Source organism: Glycine max, chromosome 16, assembly GCF_000004515.6.
Source record: "Glycine max cultivar Williams 82 chromosome 16, Glycine_max_v4.0, whole genome shotgun sequence".
Taxonomy (NCBI): domain Eukaryota; kingdom Viridiplantae; phylum Streptophyta; class Magnoliopsida; order Fabales; family Fabaceae; genus Glycine; species Glycine max.
In genome coordinates, this window is record NC_038252.2 from 37,816,493 (window position 1) to 37,839,727 (window position 23,235).

Genomic DNA, 23,235 nt, shown 5'->3' on the forward strand with positions numbered 1-23,235 from the left:
TTTATTCCAAAATTAAATAAATTACAGACTTTTTTTTAAAATAAAACAAGCAAGTATTTAAAACTTTTTGGTGGAACATGCATTAACACTTAAAATTATGAGAAATCGATATTATTTAAAATATCTGTAAAATCAAAATCAAAACCATTACTTTATTAAAACAAATTAATTCAATCACCCAAGGTCAAATGTAATACTTATTTAAAAAAAAAACACAGGTTTCACGATGAGTGGAGATGATTCTAAGAGAAAATATATAAGTACGAGTAATCATCTTCTCACTAGCCAATTTTATTGGATTGAATTAGACCCAAATTTAAAATTATAGCAACTAAATTAGATGATATAAAACTACAAGGATTAAAAAATGAGATTTTATGAAAATACAATAACTAAAACATAATTTTCCCATAAAGTAATATACGCTTTAAAAAATCATTTTACTTTGTGGTTTTATGGGATGATTATGACCTTGATGAGGAATTATTTTGGGGATTTTGGCAAAGGATCTTGGTCTAGTTGCGCATTTGAAGAACATTAGGCAATATTGAACAAAACATTTGGGCCTTATCACTGTTACACTTCATGACTTACAAGAAGGATTTAACTCTTCTAAATGGAAGAAATACACTTTAGATGACAAAGTGAAGCTATAATTATTAATTAAAAAAATCAACGTTAAAATTATAATAATTTCTTTTTTTAGGTAAAAGACTTATATCATTTCACATAAAATAAGTAACTGAATACAATATGGACTCAAATAAAAAATGTGTGGACTAACAAAAGATCTAGATGTCCTTGTTCAACAATAATCAACAAAATTGGCTTGTTTATGAAAAAAATGTGACAGTTTCCTAAATGTACATGTATTTTATGGTGATAACAATTAATTCTCTAAATAACAGTTATAACTTCACTTTGTCCTGTAAAGTACACCCATACTTTACAAGAATCAAAGCCAAACGGAGAATTTATTACCTACAATCATATAGAAATTAAAACTTAAGAGATAAAATATCCAAATCTAATTCGAGCTTTAGATATATGTCACCGAATTCTAAATTGGATGATCAAACCAAAAAAGACTCATTTAGCTAGTTCTTAAAAAAAACACCAGGCAAACCGCTAACATGCTGGTCTGCTTCTTAAATGTATGCTGCTCTCCGCAGAATCTTGAACAAGTTGAGAGTAATGCGTTACTGATGAACCCCATAATGAGGATAATCAAAGCCCAAAAATCAATTGCAGCCAAGCAAGTGAAAAGATTCAGCAACAAATGAAGTAGTGAACAATATCTCTAGAAATTGCCAATGGACGCTTCTCCAATTGGAGAATCCCTGAATTCACAATGCCATGCAGCAGAAGCATAAGAATTACGTCTCAAATTCATAAGACATCCTTAAACGAGACCCACATAAAGTCACAGTTAAAGAAGCAACATTTATTATGATAAATATCTTAGTCCCATTTGACAAAAGCAAAGTAAACAGTAGAAATACATGCTCTACTCCAGAAAAAAAAATTCTGGAAGACTTTGAGCCTGTGAAGACTCTGAGTAGAAGTATCACAAATTAACGTGTGTTTGATTCTACTAATTGATGTGAAATCAGGTATCTATCACTAACATGGACATAGTACCCTTGTAAAGGAAAATCTACAGAATCAGGCCATGAGTTCTCAGGAAAATATCCTAGACGATATGTTAGCCACAAAATGGTTGTTGGAAAGAGCCAGAAAGTAGGTGGTTTGGCAATTCAATATACAATTTTCTTGGAGTTCTTCCTCGTCACGTCGTTCCTCAATCATGCTGGTAAAAGCATATCAGACCTTGAAAAGCACAGAGGAGGGCCCATATAAAAGCCAATTTACATTAACATGTCAACCAGCTTCACAGATACTTATTCTCAACTCTCAACCATTAAAAGACTTCAAATAATAGAAAATAATATAATTAGGCAAGTAATAATGTCAGAGTTCCATAAATTTTCTGCCGGCCTAGTTGCATAATGAGACCTGAAATTTGTCTCCCTTCCATCAGGCTGCTATAAATCTTGATTACAAGAACAAAGGGAAGTGAAGAGAAAAGTTTACCATGCTGAAAACGACTGGAGCCACTGAGAATTATTTAGCTGCCAGCCACCAAAAGATGAAGCACGCATATCTACACTCTCAAGAAGTTTAACCCCATGGCATAAAATTCTTGTCAATGCAAATAATCTTGATTATTATCTGTTTTCTGATCTACTGTAAGGACCCATGGCAGAGAATTGACTCTCCTCTTACCCCAGACAGCCAAGATCAGTTTACCAAAAATCTCCACAAGAACAAACACCGTCTTTGAAATGGTGAAAACGATTTGTGTCTCTTACATAAATTTCTCTTCCTTCCAATCTGCTTATTACTTTAATCACAGCATGGCAGTCATCACAGATTCTCAGGTTCTTAATCACTTGAAGAGGTTGTCCTGGACTTGTGTTGAGTAGTCCTAATACTACTGCCAACTTCTCACTGTGCCCACACAATATCTGCTCCTTATCCTGTTCCTCCACATCTTGCAACACAAAGTTAGTCTTAGGGAGGTAACCAGACTTCTTCATCTGCATATTCAATTTATCCAACTTCTCCAAAATATCTTTCATTTGTGGATGTGATTGGTCACCAGCAAGAAGCATGTGTACTTTGTGTCCAACTTCAATCCAACTATACCCAGGGTTTTTCCTCAATCCCTTGCTTTTCATCACTTCGCGTATTCTATTTTCTTCATCCCACAAGCCCTTTGAAGCATAGATATTGGACAGAAGAATATAGTTCCCAGGGTTGGTTGGTTCTAAGAAGAAAAGCTTCTCCGCAGCAATCTCACCTAAACTCAAATTATTGTGAACTCTGCAAGAACTTAGCAAGGCTCCCCATACACAAGCATCAGGTTCAAAAGGCATTTCCTTAATGATAGAGTAAGCCTCTTCAAGTTTTCCAACACGACTGAGAAGTGTCACCAAGCAAGCATAATGTTCCATTTTAGGTTCAATGCCATGTTCTTCGGACATACTATTATAACAACGCCACCCTTCTTCAGTCAGGCCGTTTTGCGCGCACGCTGATAAAACACATGTAAATGTAACCAAATCAGGCTTCTGACCACTCTGCAGCATCATATGAAACATTTCCATTGTTTCCTTAGCCTTCCCATGCATTGCATACCCTTTCATAACAGCATTCCAAGAAACCAAATTCAGGGCCGACATCTTATCAAAACAACGTCGGGCCAACTGAATTCTCCCACACTTGGCATACATGTCTATCAACGCACTACCTACATATACATCATCAAAAATCCCCCTTCTGAGAGAAAAGCAATGGATTTCCTTCCCGTGCATCAATGCCGAGATATTCCCACAAGCAGGAATCAAGCTCGGGATTGTCACAGCATTAGGCTCCACCCCATAAGCCTGCATATCTCTAAAAAGCTCCAAAGCCTCCAAATCCTTCCCGTTCTGCGAGCAGCTAGCTATTATTGACGTCCACGTCACAACATTCAACTCCATTTTTTGGTCCTTAAACTTGTTAAACACCTCCAACGCGGTGTCAACCATACCATTCCGTGACAACCCAGTAAGAAAAGCATTCAAAGACCCAATTTCCATTTCCTCCACTTCATCAAACACCCGGCTCATCTCCTTCACACAGCCACATTTCCCATACATATCAAGCATGGCACTAACCACAAACTTGTCAGACCCCAGCCCTTGCTTGATGACATAACCATGAACCTGAGCCCCCACGACCACATCCTCCAAGCACCCCACAGCAGGAAGCACACACGAAACAGTACTCCCGTCAGGCCAAAACCCTTGCACCAACATCATCCGAAACATCCCCACGGCCTCATCGTAAAAGCCGTTGTTCCCAAACCCGGCAAGCATGCCATTCCACGACACCAAATTGGGCTCCACTCCACCACTCCTCATCTCCCCAAAGAGCTCCTTGGCCTCTTCCACGAGGCCGAGCCGCGAGTACCCGGCAATCATGGCACTCCAGACAACCACATCCCTATCAGGCATTCTATCAAACAGTTTCCGGGCATCCAAAATGCGGTCGCATTTGAGGTACATGTGGGTCAAGGAGGATGCCACAATGGAATCAGTGAGGAAGCCGGATGCGGCGGCGAAGGCGTGGAGCTGTTGGCCAGGGTCGAGGGCGCGGAGGGAGGCGCAGGACTTGATGGCGGAGGGGAGGAGGAAGGCGTCGGGGATGAGGCGGAGAGGGTGGAGGTGGGAGAAGGTGGTGAGGACGTGGGGGAAGTGGTGGGAGCGGGCGAAGGCGTGGATGAGGGAGGAGAAGGAGAAGAGGGTGGGGTGGGGGAGGTGGGAGGAGAGGGTGAGGGAGAGTTGGGGGGTGGAGAGGGAGAGAGCGTTGGCGTAGAAGGAGAGGAGGCTGGTGGTGAGTTGGGTGTCGGAGAAGAGGTTCAGTCGGAGAATGAGGGCGTGGGCTTGCCGCGCCTGGGACAGGGAGGCTGTGCTGGAGGACAGGCATTGGGAGAGGGCGTGGAACATACCACACTCACTGTTAACGTTGCTGCTCGATTCTCAGAACGAAGGAAATGCTGCTGCTGTTGCTGTATGTCACTATGTCTTATTCCGTATATTCTACAAATTGAATACTCATTATAAAATAACATTAGTTAGTTTTCATTTTTATATTTTTTTAAAATAACAACTGAATTATTTTATATTATTTTTTTGACAAACTTGTTGTAAGGATGTTATCGTCTTTGTTTCGATGAGATGATTCACTGCAATTATCATTTAGATGTGATTCGTTTGTGTAAAAGGAAAAAGCACAATAAGGAACGGATGGCTAAGAAATGTGGATGCACATTCAATTAAAGTGTCGGCATTTTAACTCTAAACCAAATGACAATGTGCACATCCAAACCATGAAAGGGACTTACTATCTCATTATAGATTGATGGGACACCACTACACGATGCATTAGGAATACAAAGTGTTGTGAATTTAATAAATTCAGTTTTTATAACCTAGGTATCCTTCATTTTTCTTACCTATATTTTTTTATAACACAAATTAGGAATCTGATTAATTATATACTTAAGACATAATATTATTTAACAATTATATTATATTAAGATTAATAAAATTCATTTTAATTAAACAATGTACTACATTACAATCATTAGGGTTAAACATATTTTTAGTCTATGATAAATATACATTTTTTATGTCTGATTTCTAATAATTTTTTTTTTGATTTGGTTCTTAATATTTGAAAATTTTTACCTTAAATTCATGTCCCTAATATTAATTGTCAACTTGACCATTAATTGAATACATAAAAGTGTCATGTAAGAAGTATAAAGGTAAAATTACTATAAACAATATTTTTATTAAAAAACAATCCAGTTAGATATTAAAGAATTAAACTTAAAACCACCAGCTAAAATGGATTAATCCGTACCAAAAAATGAGAATATGTAATAAATAAATTATGTAAAGTAATAAGAGAGAGAGAGAGAGGAAAAAGTGTAAGTAAAAGCTATATGAAAATACTCCAATGTAAGTATCGATATCAATATGGTACCAAAGTGGCATAACACTGGACCACACAGTTAAAAAAATGATACACTAAGCGAGAAAGTTTTCTTACCGAGATTGCAGGGAATTTATCCTTTTGGATTCTACCCAAAGAAGATAAAATTCTCATCTTCTAATATAAGTGGTGACCCTGTCTCTTCACAGTTCAGCGTTTCACACCTAGACAATTGGCTCAGAAGAAAAGAAAAGCAACCAAAAATGGTTCTCACATCCACTGCCACACACCCAGATGAACAAGACCAGAGCCTAAACTATACTTTTGCTTCCAGATATGTGCGTGAACCTATTCCAAAGTACGTTACTTTTTCTCAGAACTTCACACTTAGTTGTTGTTGTTGTGGATCCATTCTGTTGAAGAAAGCATAATCAACAGACAAAAAAAGAAGGTTTGGTTTCTACTGAAATGACGTTTGTTTCTTTGTTTGTGATGGAAATGTTGAGTGCAGGTTCAAGATGCCGGAGAAATCCATACCAAAAGATGCTGCTTATCAGATAATAAACGATGAGTTGATGTTGGATGGTGCACCAAGGCTCAACTTGGCCTCGTTTGTGACCACTTGGATGGAGCCTGAGTGTGACAAGCTCATAATGGCTTCACTTAACAAGAACTACGTTGACATGGATGAGTATCCTGTCACCACTGAGCTCCAGGTCTGTCACTTCTCTCAGTATATTTGCTGTCTTTATTATTATATGATCATGACATTTAGGTCCTTGAAGTTCAGTCTGTCAAAAAAGGATTTTAAAAAATACTAGTAGTCTACAACTGGGATTTAGGCTGCAACATCAAGGTTATTTAGGTCTTTATGACCACAATTGTGGCTGCATCAACTTTATTTATCTGTAATTTTCTGCAATATCAAGGACCGGGACAAGACTGTAACCGAAATTTAAAACCTTTTGTAAAATAAATAAACAAATAAATAGAATTGTTTGAAATATGTTTTATGCTTTGAAGTTATTAAGTGTGGAAGGGTTTGATTATTCATCTGTTTAATTATGTAGAATTTTAGTTTGTGTATGCCAAATATTTCTAATTTCCCCCCCTTCCTCTGCCCCCCTAAAATTATTATTCTCAGCTCCAGTTGCCTTTTGTATAAAATGGAATTTTTCAAAGAAAGGCTAGGGGTATTAAGAAAAATAAAGTACTGCTGATTTTTCTGACACTTATGAAAATTTAGTATATCAGATGGTAACTTCTTAGATCTTATGTTTTTCGTTGTCAGATGAAGATTCATTGTAGATTACTTTGTTTTAAATAAAATCATTGCATACCAATGTTCTGTAACTGAAGTTCACTAGTAAATTTGAAGATACTGATATTATATATGGATCCTTATATGATTATTTTCAGATGAAGTTTGAGACTGAAAGATTGATTAGTTTCATTTTGTTAAATTCTGCAGAACCGGTGTGTTAATATCATAGCAAATCTATTCCATGCTCCTATAAGTGATGATGAGACTGCAGTAGGTGTGGGAACTGTGGGGTCATCGGAGGCAATAATGTTGGCAGGTCTAGCTTTTAAAAGGAAATGGCAGACAAAGAGAAAAGCAGAAGGCAAACCATATGATAAGCCCAACATAGTAACTGGGGCTAATGTGCAGGTGGGTCTCAAATTGTGTTTGATGCCATGTATTTTCAAACAACTTTTAATTTGTGTTAGGTGCATCATCATATCATGGGAAATAGGTACATTTAATCCTGAAAATTACTTTGAAATATAGTAGAACCAAAGTGCTTTAGTGATTAATGTGCCACAATATAGTTAAGAATTCTCTCAATAATCCTTTGTACCGTTTACTGGAATTCACCTTACCACATGCTGCATACTGGTTCTCTTTGAAGAAAGTCCTATAATAATAATGCAAAAAGTGACAAATTGCATGCCTATAGGTACCACGTACCAGTACCCATACCAAGTATTTGGTAACTATGTGCCAGATTTTGGGGCCTTTAGACCTCAATGTTTGATGTTCTTTGAAATTTTCTTCACAGGTTTGTTGGGAAAAATTTGCAAGGTACTTTGAGGTAGAGCTCAAGGAAGTGAAACTCAAAGAAGGATACTATGTGATGGACCCTGCGAAAGCAGTTGAAATGGTAGATGAGAACACCATCTGTGTTGCAGCCATTTTGGGGTCAACTATGACCGGAGAGTTTGAGGATGTGAAGCTTCTCGATGAACTTCTTACTAAAAAGAACAATGAGACAGGTTGGGATACCCCAATTCATGTAGATGCTGCCAGTGGGGGGTTTATTGCCCCATTTCTATATCCTGATTTAGAGTGGGACTTCCGTTTGCCGTTGGTGAAAAGCATCAATGTTAGTGGTCACAAGTATGGTCTTGTCTACCCTGGTGTTGGTTGGGTTGTATGGAGGAGCAAAGATGACTTGCCAGATGAACTTGTTTTTCACATAAATTATCTTGGATCTGATCAGCCCACTTTCACATTGAATTTCTCCAAAGGTAACAAATGTATGAGTTGATACATGTATTTGATTTTTTTTTTATGCAATTAGTATCTTTGTATATATATGCAATTTAGGAATTGTTTGTATATGTCTCACTGCCAAAGTATTCAGTTCAAATGCAATTAATAGTTGTTTTGAAGAATCTATCTCTCGTTTCCTTGTCTAAATGATAGAATCCATTGAAACCCTTTTTAAGTGAGAAGCAACTATCTTAATTCAGCTTAGAGTGTTATGTTATATCTGAATCAATAATGCCTTGCTGTCTGAAAAAAAAAATGATGTTTTATTGAGAATTTTAGATTGAGTTTGCCTTCGATAATTTTGAATCTGCTTAAGTCCTACCCCAAAATGTAGATTTTATGAGACCTCTGCATGTTATTGCTAGAATTCAAACAGATTTGTTTGCGTGCTGTTGTTTGCAAGCTATTTTGTGAGGAAAACTCTTCCAAAACTTGTGTTCTTGCAAACAAAATTGTGTTATTGCAAACAAATTGTGTTCAACCCCATTGAATTTGTCTGGATCATACATGTGATTTGATTGCGTGTATAGATCTAATTCTTAAATATGTTGATTAGATACTTGTAATAACAAGCATGGGGAAATCAATTAGTGTTATTTTGTTTCTATAGCAATTATATGAATGTTTTAGCATAATATTCTTTTTCTTTTGTCCTTCCCAATTCTTTGTATTTCTGTTGACAGGATCTAGTCAAATTATTGCTCAATATTATCAATTGATTCGGCTTGGCTTTGAGGTAATCGTTTCACCTTTTTCTTTGAAATATACTCATACGGAATTCACTTAATAATATTTTCAATTATGGTTGTATGATATATGGGATTTGGCTTACCCGATTAACTTGTGTACAAATCAATAACATTGACTTCATGGCCAGAATGAAATTCAGCAATCGCCAAAGTTACAGCTATTAGCATGAATGAAAGCATTAGTTCAAATGGCCAAAACTTTGGCTAAACCAAAATCAATGTACTTATATTAATATGCAGATGCATTAGTTTTCTTGGTTGTTTCTCCCTGTTATCATATCCCAATGAAGATATACTAGAAGTGACTACTTGATTAGTTTCAAAATTCATCAAACAGTGTCCACAATTTAACTGCTAAACCAAAATTTAGAAATAACAACTGCACGGTGAATGATTTAGCAACAACCAAGGCAGAATAGCAGACATATTTGCTTCATTATGTAAACATTACAAATGATCATAAACTTCATGGTAAATTGGTGCCTGAGTGCCATTTTGTGCAATATCTATTTTCTCTTATACATTTGGTTATTCTTCTTGCTCTTGTGAACACAAGGGTTACAAAAATATCATGGAAAATTGCTGGGAGAATGCAAGAGTTCTGAAGGAAGGAATCGAGAGAACAGGTCGGTTTAACATCATCTCCAAGGATATCGGTGTGCCACTTGTAGCCTTCTCCTTGAAAGACAGTAGTCAACACACAGTGTTTGAGATAGCAGACCATCTGAGAAAATTCGGGTGGATAGTTCCTGCCTATACAATGCCACCAGATGCTCAACACATTGCTGTCCTTCGGGTGGTGATCAGGGAGGATTTCAGCCGCGGCTTGGCCGAGAGACTCGCCGCTGACATAGAGAAAGTTGTGAAGCTCTTGGACACACTTCCTAGCCCCCTCACTACCAAAGCTGTTCATATCACAGCTATCACTAGTGAGACTGGTGAGAAGATTAAGAAAGCTGCAATAGAGACTCAGAAAGAGATTGCTTTCTACTGGAAGCGACTTGTGGATGGCAAGAGACTTGGAGCATGCTAGGCTTACCAAATCTTGGCCTTTTGGCCACCTTGCTATGAGTTATGGTGCTTTGTTTCTTATCTTTGAGGATATGTGAGTGTGTAATGGCTTTGTAGCAATAAGCAATGCCAATGCATGATGGATTCTAATACTCATTGCTGCTCTTGCCTAAGGGATAATTCTCTCTCTCTCTTTTGAGTTGGCAATTTGGTACTCATCAAAAGGCACTATTATCATATAATGCTCAAGTTAATTTTTATTAGAGATGAAATTTTTATTAGAGATGAAGGAAAAGAGAAGTGGGAAAATAAACTTGCCTCTATTAGGATAGTGTCAAGATAGATATATGGATACTCCCCCACCTTCATATAACATTGGTGAGGTAGTTTCCTTCCCAGACAAGTAGGGATGAAGCCAGATTTGGAATATAGGAGGAGTAAAGAATACAAAGTGAATTTTATTCAACAAATATTTAAGCATTGAATTTTACACAAATGTTTATAATTGTGTTTTTTCAAAACGATTTAAGAATATATTTAGAAAATGTATTTATATAGTATAACTAGTTGAATATATATTTTTTAAGCTCCGGAAATCATAGTTTTCAATCAGTTACATGTGTCACTAAAACTTTTCATCAATACATAATAATCTTTTTACGAAACAGTTCTATTAATTAAGTTATAAAAATCTACTAAATCAAAATAGATTATATTATTTATCGATAGTATCTTACATCATTGAAGAAAAATTTGTTTTTTAAATTGTTGAAAATATAAGAAAAATAACATTGTGTCATTTGTATAAAGAAATTACACTGATCTTAGCTATTCAACAAAAAATATATTCTATATTTTAAATAAGAAAATTTGAAATATTATCGTTAATTATTGATTAAGGCTTAAAAGACATGTGAGTTGTGCTCAATAAAAGCAAGAGTGGACATGAAATTTTTTAAAAGACACATTCAAATATAAAGGTTATCCAATGAAATGTAAAACTTAAATTTTAAATTGAGTCCGAATTCAATGCTAGTGAATCAATGCGAGCTTAGCCTATAAGTACCCACTAAAAATCCTCAAAATAGGTTTCTATAGGACTTGAGTTTTATTCAAATCCAAATATATTTTACTTGACATGCTATAAGCCACGAGAAAATGCGATAGCACACAACCACGGAGAAACGCGTTTAAATTCATAAACTGATAGGTACACATAAATTATGCATTTTCTCAATCCTAAAAATAAAATAAAGGCAAAATATATTTTTAGTCCATATATTTTAATGAAATATTATTTTTAGTCCTCATAATTTTATATTTTTTTAATTTAATTTTTGCATTTTATAAAAAAAAGTTACTTTTAATTCTTTCTTACCAATGATGCTGATATCATTTCTTATATTATAAATAAATTATACTATTCATTTATAGTGTGAGTTCGTGGAGGTGATGTTCAAGAAATAAACAAAATCATTAGAAGACGTAATAACAAAATTACAATAACTATTAAAGAATGATGACGAAAAAAAAGATATAAATGAAGTCTTTTTTGGAGATACATATTAATAAATTCTTTTTAAAAAAATTTCATAATCATTTTAATGAATTGAAAAAAATGTCCAATGTTTTTCATGTTAGCCAAAAGTTAATGTTTATGTAAGAATCCTACGAGAAATGACTAAAAATAAAATTTAAAAAAAAAATACATAAATTAAATTAGATGATATAAAAACTGAGTCTAAAAAAATAATATTTTCCCCTAAAATAAAATAATGACACGATTTCCTTTACTAAAACATAATAAAGCTCCATGTCACACATAAAATCAAAATCATAGACAAAAAAACTTAAATATGCTTTTATTCTTATAACTTTGCATATTTTTTAATTTTGGTTTTTTAAGATTTTTTTTGTTATTTTAATTTTTGTAAGTTTACATGTTTTTAATTTTTATCTCTGTAAATTTTTTAGTTCAATTTTATTCTACCTAAATTTCTATTTTTCAATTTTAGTCCTAATGAATGCAAACTTACATAATTTAAAATAAAAAATGAATTTTAAAGGAATTAAAAAAATATAAATTTATTGAAATTAAATAAATAAAAACTTATAAAGAAAAAAATTATTAAAAAAATTCAAATTTACTTGGAAATTAAAAAACACCATAGATTAAAAATAGGTTAAATTATTTCTTTAATCTTTATAGTTTCATAGTTTTTAATTTTCTAGTTCTTATAGTTTAAAATCATCTTTTCAGTTTTTATAATTTCATAGTTTTATGATATTACAGAAACTAGATCACTTTCAAGAACTAAAAAGTAAGGGTCTGAAGAAATGATTAATTTAACCTTAAAAATATATTTAAGAGGAAAAAAAAAAAAAAAAAAACATAGCCGGACACTGCAGGTCTACGGTGTGATTTGTTTTCCTTGGCTCCCTTTTCGTCATCGAAACGACGCTGCCATTTTGAAGCAGCAGCATCCACAGTAAGCTTCTCTGTTCTCTCTCTTCCTCTGTTTTCAACACAGTTCACAGAAAATCCACACATACCCAGATATCAAAACTGCATCTTACTCATCTGCTCCTTGTTTCTGAACGCCTTCTCACTCTTCCTTCATTGCCCTCAATTCCAAAACCAAAAATTAACGATGATGGGTATGTTTCATAGGTACATAAATTCTCTGAAAAACCTATCCTTTTCATCACGCACCCTCCCTTATTGTCACATCTTCAGAAACAATGTTCTGCCACAAATTGAAACCACTCTTCAACTAACAAGGTTTTCACCCTTTCATTACTCTGCTCATTACCAAAGGCCATCGCTATCTGATAATAATATTTCTTGTGTGCACTTGATTCAATATTCATTGCCCTTGAACTATTATTATATTGCTTGTCATATTTCTAACCGCCATTATTGTTCAGAAACTGTTTCCATGAACCAAGATCTTAGTTGTAGTGAGAGTGGTCTTGTAGAGGGTAATGGTTTTGAAAGTGATGTTGATAAGGTGTATAGCACTGTGATGGATAATTTAGCTGAATTTAACAATATGGAGAAAGCTCTTGGCCAATTGGGGATCCCATTGTCCACCCCTTTGGTTACTGGGGTGCTGCATAGGCTTAGATATGATGAAAAAATTGCACTCAGGTTTTTCACTTGGGCTGGTCATCAAGAGGATTATTCACATGAGCCTTGTGCTTATAATGATATGATGGACATCTTATCTAGTACTAGGTACAAGGTGAAACAGTTTCGGATAGTTTGTGATGTGTTGGAATATATGAAGAGGAATAACAAGACTACGGTTCCGGTTGAAGTTCTTTTGGTGATTTTGAGAAAGTATACTGAGAAGTATCTTACTCATGTGCAGAAGTTTGCAAGGAAGAGGAGGATAAGGGTGAAGACGCAACCGGAAATAAATGCATTTAACTTGCTGCTGGATGCACTGTGCAAGTGTTGCTTGGTTGAGGATGCTGAAACTCTGTATAAGAAAATGAGGAAAACAGTCAAGCCTAATGCGGAAACGTATAATATATTCGTTTTTGGGTGGTGTAGGGTTAGAAACCCGACTAGAGGGATGAAATTACTGGAAGAAATGGTTGAACTGGGTCATAGGCCTGACAATTTTGCGTACAACACTGCCATTGATACATACTGCAAAGCAGGTATGGTAACAGAGGCTGTAGATCTTTTTGAGTTCATGAGAACAAAAGGTTCATCTATATCTTCTCCCACTGCCAAGACTTATGCAATTATAATTGTGGCTCTTGCCCAACATGATAGAATGGAGGAGTGTTTTAAACTTATAGGGCATATGATTAGCAGTGGCTGTCTTCCTGATGTCACAACATACAAGGAAATAATTGAGGGAATGTGTGTGTGTGGAAAGATAGATGAAGCTTATAAGTTCTTGGAAGAGATGGGAAACAAAAGTTACCGACCAGATATTGTTACTTATAATTGTTTTCTCAAGGTTCTTTGTGACAATAAGAAGTCTGAGGATGCCCTTAAACTCTATGGAAGAATGATTGAATTGAATTGCATTCCTAGTGTCCAGACATACAATATGCTGATTTCAATGTTTTTTGAGATTGATGATCCTGATGGGGCATTTGAAACTTGGCAGGAAATGGACAACAGGGGTTGCAGACCGGACATTGACACATACAGTGTGATGATCGATGGGCTATTTAACTGCAATAAAGTGGAAGATGCCTGTTTTCTTTTGGAAGAAGTGATAAACAAGGGAATAAAATTGCCATATAAAAAGTTCGACTCCTTTTTGATGCAACTGTCAGTGATTGGCGATCTCCAGGCCATTCATAGGGTTTCAGAACATATGAGAAAATTCTATAATCATGGTATGGCAAGGCGTTATGCACTAAGCCAGAAGCGTAAGAGCATGAGTTTAAGAGGGAAATAATAGTGTTAGAAGTTTCTTTGTTGAGTTTAAGAGGGAAATCATGGTATGACACATAGTTTCTGGAAGCATGGCAGGTTTCAGTATTAACTATTTCAGATACTGCTGTCAAACTTGCCCTGCATTACATATTGGACTACTTCATGATGATAACAAGTTGCATCTTTAAGCATGTTCTATTGGTCATGCCGTTTGCTGCCAATAATTTTTGCATGAAAAAAATGTAAGTCTCTCGATCTTTTTTAATTCATCTAGAGAAACAATGGAAGCTGTCATGACATATTTTGATTGTACGATGTTGGTTAGTTGATGCAGCCTAAAGGTGGGAAGATTCATGTATCTATTTTATGGTTGCATGTGAGTATGTGACTATGAGAGGACAGAGGTTGCAAAGATTTGCTTGATGGTAAAGTTTGTTATCTGGTCAAGAATCTGTTAATTATTTCAGCACAGAAGTAATACAGTTTATAAGATGTTATCTTGCATTTTTTGGGGGGCCATAGTTTACTTTGGCTTTTTCAAGTGTCGAACTGTATCACAGTTGTAAGGAATGTATCTTCACTTCAATAATGATGCCATATACTTTTTCTCTTCTAAATTTTTGGAACATTCTATATTCCTGTTTCTTTTGATGTTTCTTTCAGTTAGGAGGCTTTGTTTTGTTGGAGATCCAGTGGTGGAAAGATGGAGTTTCTTAAAACATGTCAGGCCAGTGCCTTAATATATGATTAAGATCATTCTCTGTGAATGTTTTCTCTATTTTACAAACCATTCACGAAGTTATGTTTATATATTAGAATGTATTATGAATTTATGATTCATGTCGTAGCCTTAGTTGAAATCTGATGTTTATTCTGGGGAAAGATTTCAAAGTATTATTAATATCAGGTAATAATGATTCCAATTTGGCTACATTGAGTCCACCATTGCTAAGCTGTGTGCTAAATCAATTACTATGTAAACTAACTTGTCTTGTGAAAAGAGATAGAGGAAGACCAACAAGGATATTGAAGGAAAATATTAAAAGGAATCTAATGATAAATAGTATTGTTGAGAATTTTGTTTTTAATCGAGTACAATTGCATTGTGTGATCTTGTAGTTAATATCACCTAGTGGAATGAGGTGATTATTGTTGTTGACAAGCATGACAGATTTGCCTATTTGGAGATTTTAAAATAAACATTTTGTAAGTTACTTTTTTTTTTTGCTATTTATCCCTTAATTAAATAATTTAAATACAAATTAAATTACTACAAATAATTTTATAGTCTTTTCTTAAACAAATTCACTATAAAAAATACAATTATTTTAGGCAATATAAACAGAATAGATTATTTGAAAGTCACATTTTTATATCACATATGCAATATAAAACTAATTTTACTTGATTATATACAATCAAATTATTAAAAACAATCTCTAAAAGTATTCTAATTTATTAAACATTTGGTTTCTATATAAACAAAACGAGTGTAACTTTATTTAGTACGAGGCGATCTAGTATATTCGAGCTAATCTTATTTTAGCAAAGTGGTCTTTAATTGAGCTTATAAAACATATTCAAGCAAAGAAATAATGAAAGAAAGTGAAATGTTGATAAGTACATTACCAAAAATATAAAAATAGAAATGTTCATAAGTATCCAAGATATTTTCCATTGGTTAAAATATAATTATAATTTTATTGGAACAGAAAATATTACTTTGATCAATTGGACGATCTAACATTTTTACCAATACACATTATGTTTATGTATTTACTTGGTATGAGATTCTAAATTCCAATATTATTTGAAAAAAAAAAACATTTTTAATTTAGTTATTATTCTTCATTATTGTTACAATGTCAACCATAGTTACAAACCAACAAATATATGGATTAAATTAAAAATGAGTGACTTATATGAGCACAAAAAATAACATAATTTTAATCTATAAGAGTTGTTTACGTAGAGTAGGATGTATCTTGCATTTCCCAAATTGTAAATTCAAATTCTTAATTCATTTTGTTGAAATAAAGAACTCATATATGGGCTCAGGGGCTGAACACTTTGGGCCAATACTATTCCCACTTAATTATTTCTAAGTCCACTCCCATGTTTCCTTGTCGTTTTTTTCTCTCAAAAATACTCTTAAGGGAACACATTTATTCTGTTCACAATACAAAATGGAAATATGTGTTTCAATTTTTTTGTAGGGGTGTGGTGTGCCAAAGCAATACAAAACATAAACACTTTTTTTGTTTTGTATTGGTCCACAACAAAAACTGGAAATACAAAGAAAAACATATTTCAATTTTGTACAAAATACAACAAAAAAAATTTTTTTGTTAAATTAGTTTGCCTCATAATTAATTATATTACTATTTAAAATAGTAACATATGCCATAATTAATTTAATTTCATTTAAAACAAAAAAAAATTCAAAAAAATAACTTGTATATATAATTAATCACACAATACAAACTTATTTTCATTTGAAATACACAACTAAATTATGTTTCTGTTGTGTTAAATTTGTGTGTGCAAAAATATCAACAAACTATTAGTTTGAGTGTTATTGAATTTGATTTCCTTAAATAAGATCTCAGATTCAAGTCTTGTGGATGAAAAAAAAACATGACTGAAAGAAGAAATTTCACTAAAAATGATCATTCAGATTCTCCGACGAAAATTAATCATCAACGAAATTTGTCAATACCTAGTAATGTCATGGTGACAAAAAAAAAGGTGTTCAAAATTTAACGCAAAGGAATAGTTGATAATTGGTTTTTGTGACATGATATACAATGAAAACATATTTTGTTGTTCATTTGTTTGTTGTAATTGCTTTACCAAATCACAGTCTTTATTTATAGCACAACGGAACACATTTTCGTCAAGGGCAATTTCGTAAAATAATTTTAAAAAGTTGGGGGTGGGGGCGGGGGGATAGAAAGCCCAACACGTTGTTCATATTGGGCTTTTGAGAATTATTCGTTTCCTTCATTTTCCCGCCATTTCTTCCGAAACAGAGGTTTTTTATTTTTTTCCTGCGCCAAGCCGCTAAACCTAACCCTCTTATTCTGTTCAACAGAGAGTGTGTGTGAGAAAGAGAGAAAAAAAAAAATGAATGCTTCAATGAGGAAAAAGGTTCAAAGGAAGTGTAAGATAAGAGGCTACAACCTCAAAGTCGACGCTCTGAACGAGATCCTCTCCTTCGCATCTCGCTTCGAAGGCCCCGACGAGGACGAAGCCATCGATCTCCTCCTCGTCGAGCTCGATTCATCTCGTAACCTCTCTAACTCAATTCTTTCTATTTCGATTCATTTTCTCAAACACTGAACAAATTGCAGTGAAATCCACCATAATCGACAAGGAGACGGTGCAGCGCGTGGTCAGCCTGTTGCTGGAAGCCACCGAGGCCACCGAGGAAACCTCCGATGCCGCCGCTGCCATTCGCGTCGTCGATGCGTTCCTCATCCCCAAGTATAAATACGACTATAGCAGAAAGCAGTTCTACGAGTAAGTTTTTTTTCCGTCCCTTGCTTGATTTGCCTTTTGGAAATTAATAGTGGCCGGAAGTTCCATCAACTCATCTATGCATGTTGTTTAATTTGAAATAATGTGTGTGTGACTTGATAGAAACTAATTAGAAATGATTATTTGACTTAGAGCAACAAGTGATAAGTTGTCAATTTTTTTAGAAAGGATTATAATAATTTTTTAGGAATTAAAATTTTCTAGGAAAGATCACAAAAAAAGGAACTGCTGATAAGATGCCAATGTTCATTTTTTTTTTCTTCTACTTTTTTGTTTTTGGTAATTTCCCCAAATTTTACCTTGGCCTTGAAGAGGATGTACCTATCTTTGGTGTTTGTTGTTAGTTTTATTGTACTCTTATTTAAAATGAGATGAAGTTCATAAACACTGAAGTTTGATATGTAACTGAAAGCCTGGGGAAATTGATGTTACATTAATGGAGTTTTGAAGTGTTTTCTGTGACTCTGCTTCTGCATCCCTAATTTAGGACAAATTATAATTTGATTTTATATTTTACATGAGATATGCCAGTTAAGCAATTTATTGGAATTTTTTTATTGGTTGTTGGCTTGGACTTGATTATCATATGACCCAAATTTAGGTCCATGCTCTTGTGTTTCATGCTTTTCTTCCAGGCACACAGGCAGCTTATCTATTCATGGAGAAGCATCAGCAAAGTCAGATCTGTACAGGGAAAGGTTTCTGTTGTTGTTCCAGAGGCTCTCTCGTGACCAGCATTTTTCAGCGCCTGCTTTTGAATCTGAATTTTCACATTTTGGGAGCTGTGAGGTAATATGGGTGCTCTAGTTCGCTATGAACTTTAATTAATTAGTCAGTTGGATATTAACTATGGTCGAGTGTGCATTCAAATTCATACATTCAATTTGGTGTTTTGAGGAGGATTAATATGTAACTTTATGCTATGATGTGCCAGATATCTCCCATTCAATCTCTGGTTGGGCAAACAGGTAGAAGATGGGTAATGGGAGTAATATCTCAGCTGGAGGATGGCCATTACTATTTGGAAGACCTTACAGCTGCAGTTAAAATCAACTTGTCCAATGCAATATCCTTTAGTATCTTGACAATAATTTTTTTTGTTTATTTATTTTGTAAGAGCTTCATAATTTCATTAAATGTTTTACAGTAAATTAAATTTTTCTTCCTTTTGAGATGCTCAAATCCAAGTGATTCGAGGACTTTGGTTCAAAGTGCTTAAAATATATTTGTCCTGTCTTCATAATTTTTTTTATTGATTTTGTATGCTATAACTCATAACAGCTCAATTTTTTTATAAGCATGGATGTATTGTCATCTGTTTCTTTGACAAGCAATACAGGATAACTACAGGACTCTTTTCAGAGAACACTATAGTTGTGGCTGAAGGGGAGATGCTTGTGGAGGGTATTTTTCAGGTTCTTGTTACACCATCTCAATATCTGTCTGCTTCATGTGATTTTTTTGTAAAACGAATCAGTTATTTGATTTGTGTGTTCTTGTATTCCAGAAGTCAATTTATTCAACATGAAGTTCACTAAAGATATGATTGCATCTTTTATGACTTCTAATTTCCTTCTTGTATATGTTTTTATCAAGATAATCAGTTTATTCAGGATGGAGATTACTGAACATTTAGTAGCAGCTTTATGACTGATATAAGTTTAGTTTAGTTTTACAAACTCCCTATCTGATCCAACAATGAATATTATGCATGCCCTTAAATAAACCTGAACTCAAATGCTAAAGCTGAATTAAACAAATAATATTGGAAATAACCTTTTAGATGCCAGATGAAGTTTTTGCATCTGAGATGTTATATGCCTTTTGTCTTTATTCCTAACATATGATGGTCGAGTGATGCCACTTGCACAAGAGTGCAAGTGTCTCCATAAGTACAAACTAAGTTGTTATATATATGCTTGTAAGGAGTGGGGTTTAGTTTCTTTATTTCATCTCTTAGAGAAAAACATTAAAATAAAAAATAAATGTGAGATAAGAAAGCAATGGTTTGTAACTTAAATGTTTATGGAATTAAAAGTCATCATATTTAGGAAACCAGAATTTCATGCATAAATGTTTGGTAAATATCAAACGATAAAATTGTATAGTTCTTCTACTTGAAATTAAATTACATGAATGCATGATTAGATTAACTGGACACTTGGACAGTCACTAGACTTATTTTTGTATTGCTTCTGTCGACTGTTCCTAAAATTTGTAAATTTAATCATATAATATTATGGTTTGTAGTATGGAGCAATTTATTAACCTTCAGAATAAATTATGTGTCGGGAAACATTCATTCTCTCCTATATGTTACATTTTTAAACAATATTGTCTTTACCTTTGAATGCACATGCCTTGTGAAGAAGATTTGTTTAAAGAAACCACTAAAACACACTGGAATTTCTTGTATATATACTTGGTTATTGATGACTTTGAAGGATGCTAATAGCTAAGGAATGAGCACCTTTAACTTCTGTTTTCAAATGCTTTCTTGGCTCTTGCATTCCTAATGTACAGAAGCTTAGAAAATTGTTGCCTATTTGTTTGAATCTTGATACAATTTGATGATGTTCTTGGACTTGTTGAAGTTGATTTAATCTTGACAACTTATCCATTTGTTCAGACTTATGATATTTTCACTTTATTAGCTACATAATTGGTGCTTCTTCTTCTTCTTCTTTTTTTTCTTTCTGCAGGTCTTAACATGTGGATTTCCTCCTTTGGAGGATAGAGATAAGTCAGTTACACTACTTGCAGGGCATGACTTTTTTGGCGCGGGTACTTTCACTAAAGAGGAAACTGTATCTTTATGATGTTCTTCCTTGTATTAAGCTGATGCAAGTTTATTATTATTACGAAACCTGAAGTTTGTTTGGTATCATACTCCCACAAAATGTATCTTTCCTATACCTTTTTTAAATAGATTAGACTGGCAGAGATGGAAGAAAAAGCAGTAAATGACATGTTTATTATACTTTCTGATATTTGGCTAGACAATGAAGAGGTAATTTGAAATTTTTATTTGGTTCTCTTTTTTTCTTCCTTTCCTTAAGCACCTTGTTATTAGTATGTGGCTTGATGTAATCTTGATGCTGTTTTTCCTAGAGAAGACTTTGAAAAAGCTAGAGGTTGTTCTGGATGGCTTTGAGAAGGAGATAGTGGTTCCTTCCTTATTTGTTTTCATGGGAAACTTCTCTTCTAAGCCATGTAACCTTTCATTTCATTTTTATTCGAGCCTCAGGTGAATTCCACTTACGATGTTTGTATTTTGTTCATTAACAGTGATAACTAAAAGTTTGGAGTTAGGAAAGTATAGCTGGGATTAGATTATATTATTTGATGTGCCGTATCATTATAATTAGTTTTAATAAACAATGTTGTCATTATTTAACATTGCTTAAAAAAGGATATTTATTATGTAAGGATAAAAATCATTAGAAACCTTAATATGCAGAATGCAGTTTGGTAAGCTGGGGGAAATGATTGCTGCCCATACACGACTAAAAGAGCACAGTAAATTTCTGTTTATTCCAGGTCCTGATGATGCAGGTATTGACATTGTTGATAATTATTCACGCTCTCTATTTTTCTTCTTCCTGTGTCATACATCACTTTCAGCAATTTCATCCAGGTCCTTCAAATGTTCTTCCTAGATGTGCTTTACCAAAATATTTAACTGAAGAGCTCCAAAAGCACATTCCCAATGCCATATTTTCAAGCAACCCCTGCAGGTTAATGTTACATTAAATATTATTGCATGGGATATCATTAATTTTGTGCTTTATAATTGGTATGGAAGCTGATTGTTTTTACTACATATATCGGTTTGGCTACAGGGTCAAATTTTATACCCAAGAAATTGTATTCTTCCGCCAGGATATGCTGTATAGAATGCGCCGTTCATGTTTGATGCCTCCTTCTACAGAAGAGACTTGTGATCATTTTGAACATGTAGTTTGTCCCTCGTGTGTTTTCTAATTTATTTACCTGGTAACTTTTGGTTTCTAGAATCTTGAAACTAATGAATTTTGGGTTTAAATTGCAGCTTGTTGCTACCATAACCCATCAGAGTCATCTATGTCCACTTCCTCTAACCGTACAACCCATCATCTGGAATTATGACCATTGTCTTTATCTTTATCCAACTCCACACACGGTACTGCTCATATTTGAATTTTTTTGTGGCAAAGATATTTAACTCATGTTAGGAATATAAATTGCTACTTTGCAAACTGACTACATATTCTAATTTTTGGGTAAAGTGTCAGAACTGAAGGGTGACTGATTAAATTGGCATGCAATGCTTGAATAGCAGAATCTCTAATACTCATTTTTGTATACATATTTTCTTTTTCATCTTCATGGGAGTAAATGGATGGGGGGATTTGTTAGAATACAGTAGGTAAATTCTGTATATTTGTGTATCTCTGAGTCACCTGATTTTCTAACAGTTAAACTGTTGAACTTTTATTTTTATAGAAAGGAAAACCAAAATTTACCCACCAAAACCGGAAGAAACAACAATTTATTACATCTTCACTTTTTATTATATTTGGCATTTCACATGTCAAGACTTGAAAATAATTTGTAATAAACCATGCAAGAATATTCTGATGTTGATCTCTTTGTTGTGATATCATGACGCAGATAGTTTTGGGAGACAGAAGTCAGCAGAAGGCATTCAAGTACACAGGAATCACTTGTTTTAATACAGGTTCCTTCGCAATTGACAACACATTTGTGGCATATCGTCCCTGCTCTCAGGAAGTTGAATTGTCAGCCTTGCCATAAACTCAGCATAATTTATGTTGGGCTGTCATCCTCTAACCATGAGCATCTCGGACATTTTGGCTTTGCTATTCTTTCATCATACATACGGCCATTGATGAAGCTGGTAATCTGAAATTGCTGCCTTTTCCTCCTGGGAAGATTAATGTGACAGCCGGAATTGTATTGTATCATATAAATTGCCTTGTTAACCAGGGAAAATTGCTGTATAATAGGTATCTACTAAATTAGATTAGTTAAAGCAGTTTATTTGTTTAGATAGATAATATTTGTTAGTTTATACTTCATAGAGACTACGCTATGATAAGTAATTGTTGAAATATCAACCAATGATTTCATGATTTATAAATAGGGATATAACATACCTTGATAACAAATTCATCAAACGTGGTAACTATGAAATGACAATTCTCAAGCTTTCCGGTCTGCTGTTTTCATCATTAATAATTAATAATTTTTGTGGGGAATGTTGAGTTGAATCAAGTTTGACTAGGTTAGATAAGAATTAACTTGGGTTGAAGTTTGACTTGGGTTTAATTTGAATCTTTATTTTTTAGCTAGATTGAAACTTGTGAATGACTTGGTTTAACTTGTTGGCTTGATTTGATTTAAAATTAATAATCATTTATGTT

General features: G+C 34.1%; 4 protein-coding genes across 7 annotated transcripts; 3 read left to right on the forward strand and 1 right to left on the reverse strand.

The window, feature by feature from the left end:
• Nucleotides 1–1,425: 1,425 nt before the first annotated feature.
• LOC100783047 (glutamate decarboxylase) lies at nucleotides 1,426–10,127 on the forward strand. The gene is made up of 7 exons (XM_003548271.4): nucleotides 1,426–4,617; nucleotides 5,757–5,905; nucleotides 6,059–6,263; nucleotides 7,019–7,219; nucleotides 7,611–8,079; nucleotides 8,788–8,840; nucleotides 9,410–10,127. The coding sequence occupies exons 1-7, from the start codon at nucleotides 4,477–4,479 to the stop codon at nucleotides 9,884–9,886; spliced, it is 1,695 nt and encodes a 564-aa protein (XP_003548319.2). The 5' UTR covers nucleotides 1,426–4,476; the 3' UTR covers nucleotides 9,887–10,127.
• Nucleotides 2,307–4,112, reverse strand: LOC100786087 (pentatricopeptide repeat-containing protein At1g20230). Its single transcript, XM_026126170.2, has one exon. It carries the CDS (start codon nucleotides 4,110–4,112, stop codon nucleotides 2,307–2,309), a length of 1,806 nt encoding a protein of 601 aa, XP_025981955.2.
• A 2,137-nt stretch (nucleotides 10,128–12,264) lies between the features above and the next one.
• On the forward strand, nucleotides 12,265–15,200 carry LOC100783580 (pentatricopeptide repeat-containing protein At1g73400, mitochondrial). Of its 3 annotated transcripts, none has more exons than XR_005889145.1 (3): nucleotides 12,265–14,511; nucleotides 14,595–14,694; nucleotides 14,933–15,200. XR_005889145.1 is itself a non-coding variant. In XM_041010841.1 (2 exons), the coding sequence occupies exon 2, from the start codon at nucleotides 12,804–12,806 to the stop codon at nucleotides 14,289–14,291; it is 1,488 nt and encodes a 495-aa protein (XP_040866775.1). In that variant the 5' UTR covers nucleotides 12,274–12,353; nucleotides 12,536–12,803; the 3' UTR covers nucleotides 14,292–14,886. The 3 variants fall into 3 exon arrangements, 1 of the variants encoding a protein (XP_040866775.1); XR_005889146.1 differs by having other exon boundaries at nucleotides 14,604–14,694; XM_041010841.1 differs by lacking the exon at nucleotides 14,933–15,200 and having other exon boundaries at nucleotides 12,274–12,353; nucleotides 12,536–14,886.
• Nucleotides 15,201–17,333: 2,133 nt separating this feature from the next.
• LOC100784116 (DNA polymerase epsilon subunit B) lies at nucleotides 17,334–23,018 on the forward strand. Of its 2 annotated transcripts, none has more exons than XM_003548273.5 (13): nucleotides 17,334–17,558; nucleotides 17,623–17,791; nucleotides 18,445–18,598; nucleotides 18,744–18,875; nucleotides 19,147–19,224; nucleotides 20,512–20,616; nucleotides 20,739–20,819; nucleotides 20,926–21,056; nucleotides 21,270–21,364; nucleotides 21,447–21,546; nucleotides 21,652–21,766; nucleotides 21,861–21,971; nucleotides 22,463–23,018. In XM_003548273.5, exons 1-13 carry the CDS (start codon nucleotides 17,396–17,398, stop codon nucleotides 22,604–22,606), a joined length of 1,578 nt encoding a protein of 525 aa, XP_003548321.1. In that variant the 5' UTR covers nucleotides 17,334–17,395; the 3' UTR covers nucleotides 22,607–23,018. The 2 variants fall into 2 exon arrangements, with proteins under 2 accessions (XP_003548321.1, XP_014624711.1); XM_014769225.3 differs by having other exon boundaries at nucleotides 22,467–23,018.
• The last annotated feature ends 217 nt before the right edge of the window (nucleotides 23,019–23,235 follow it).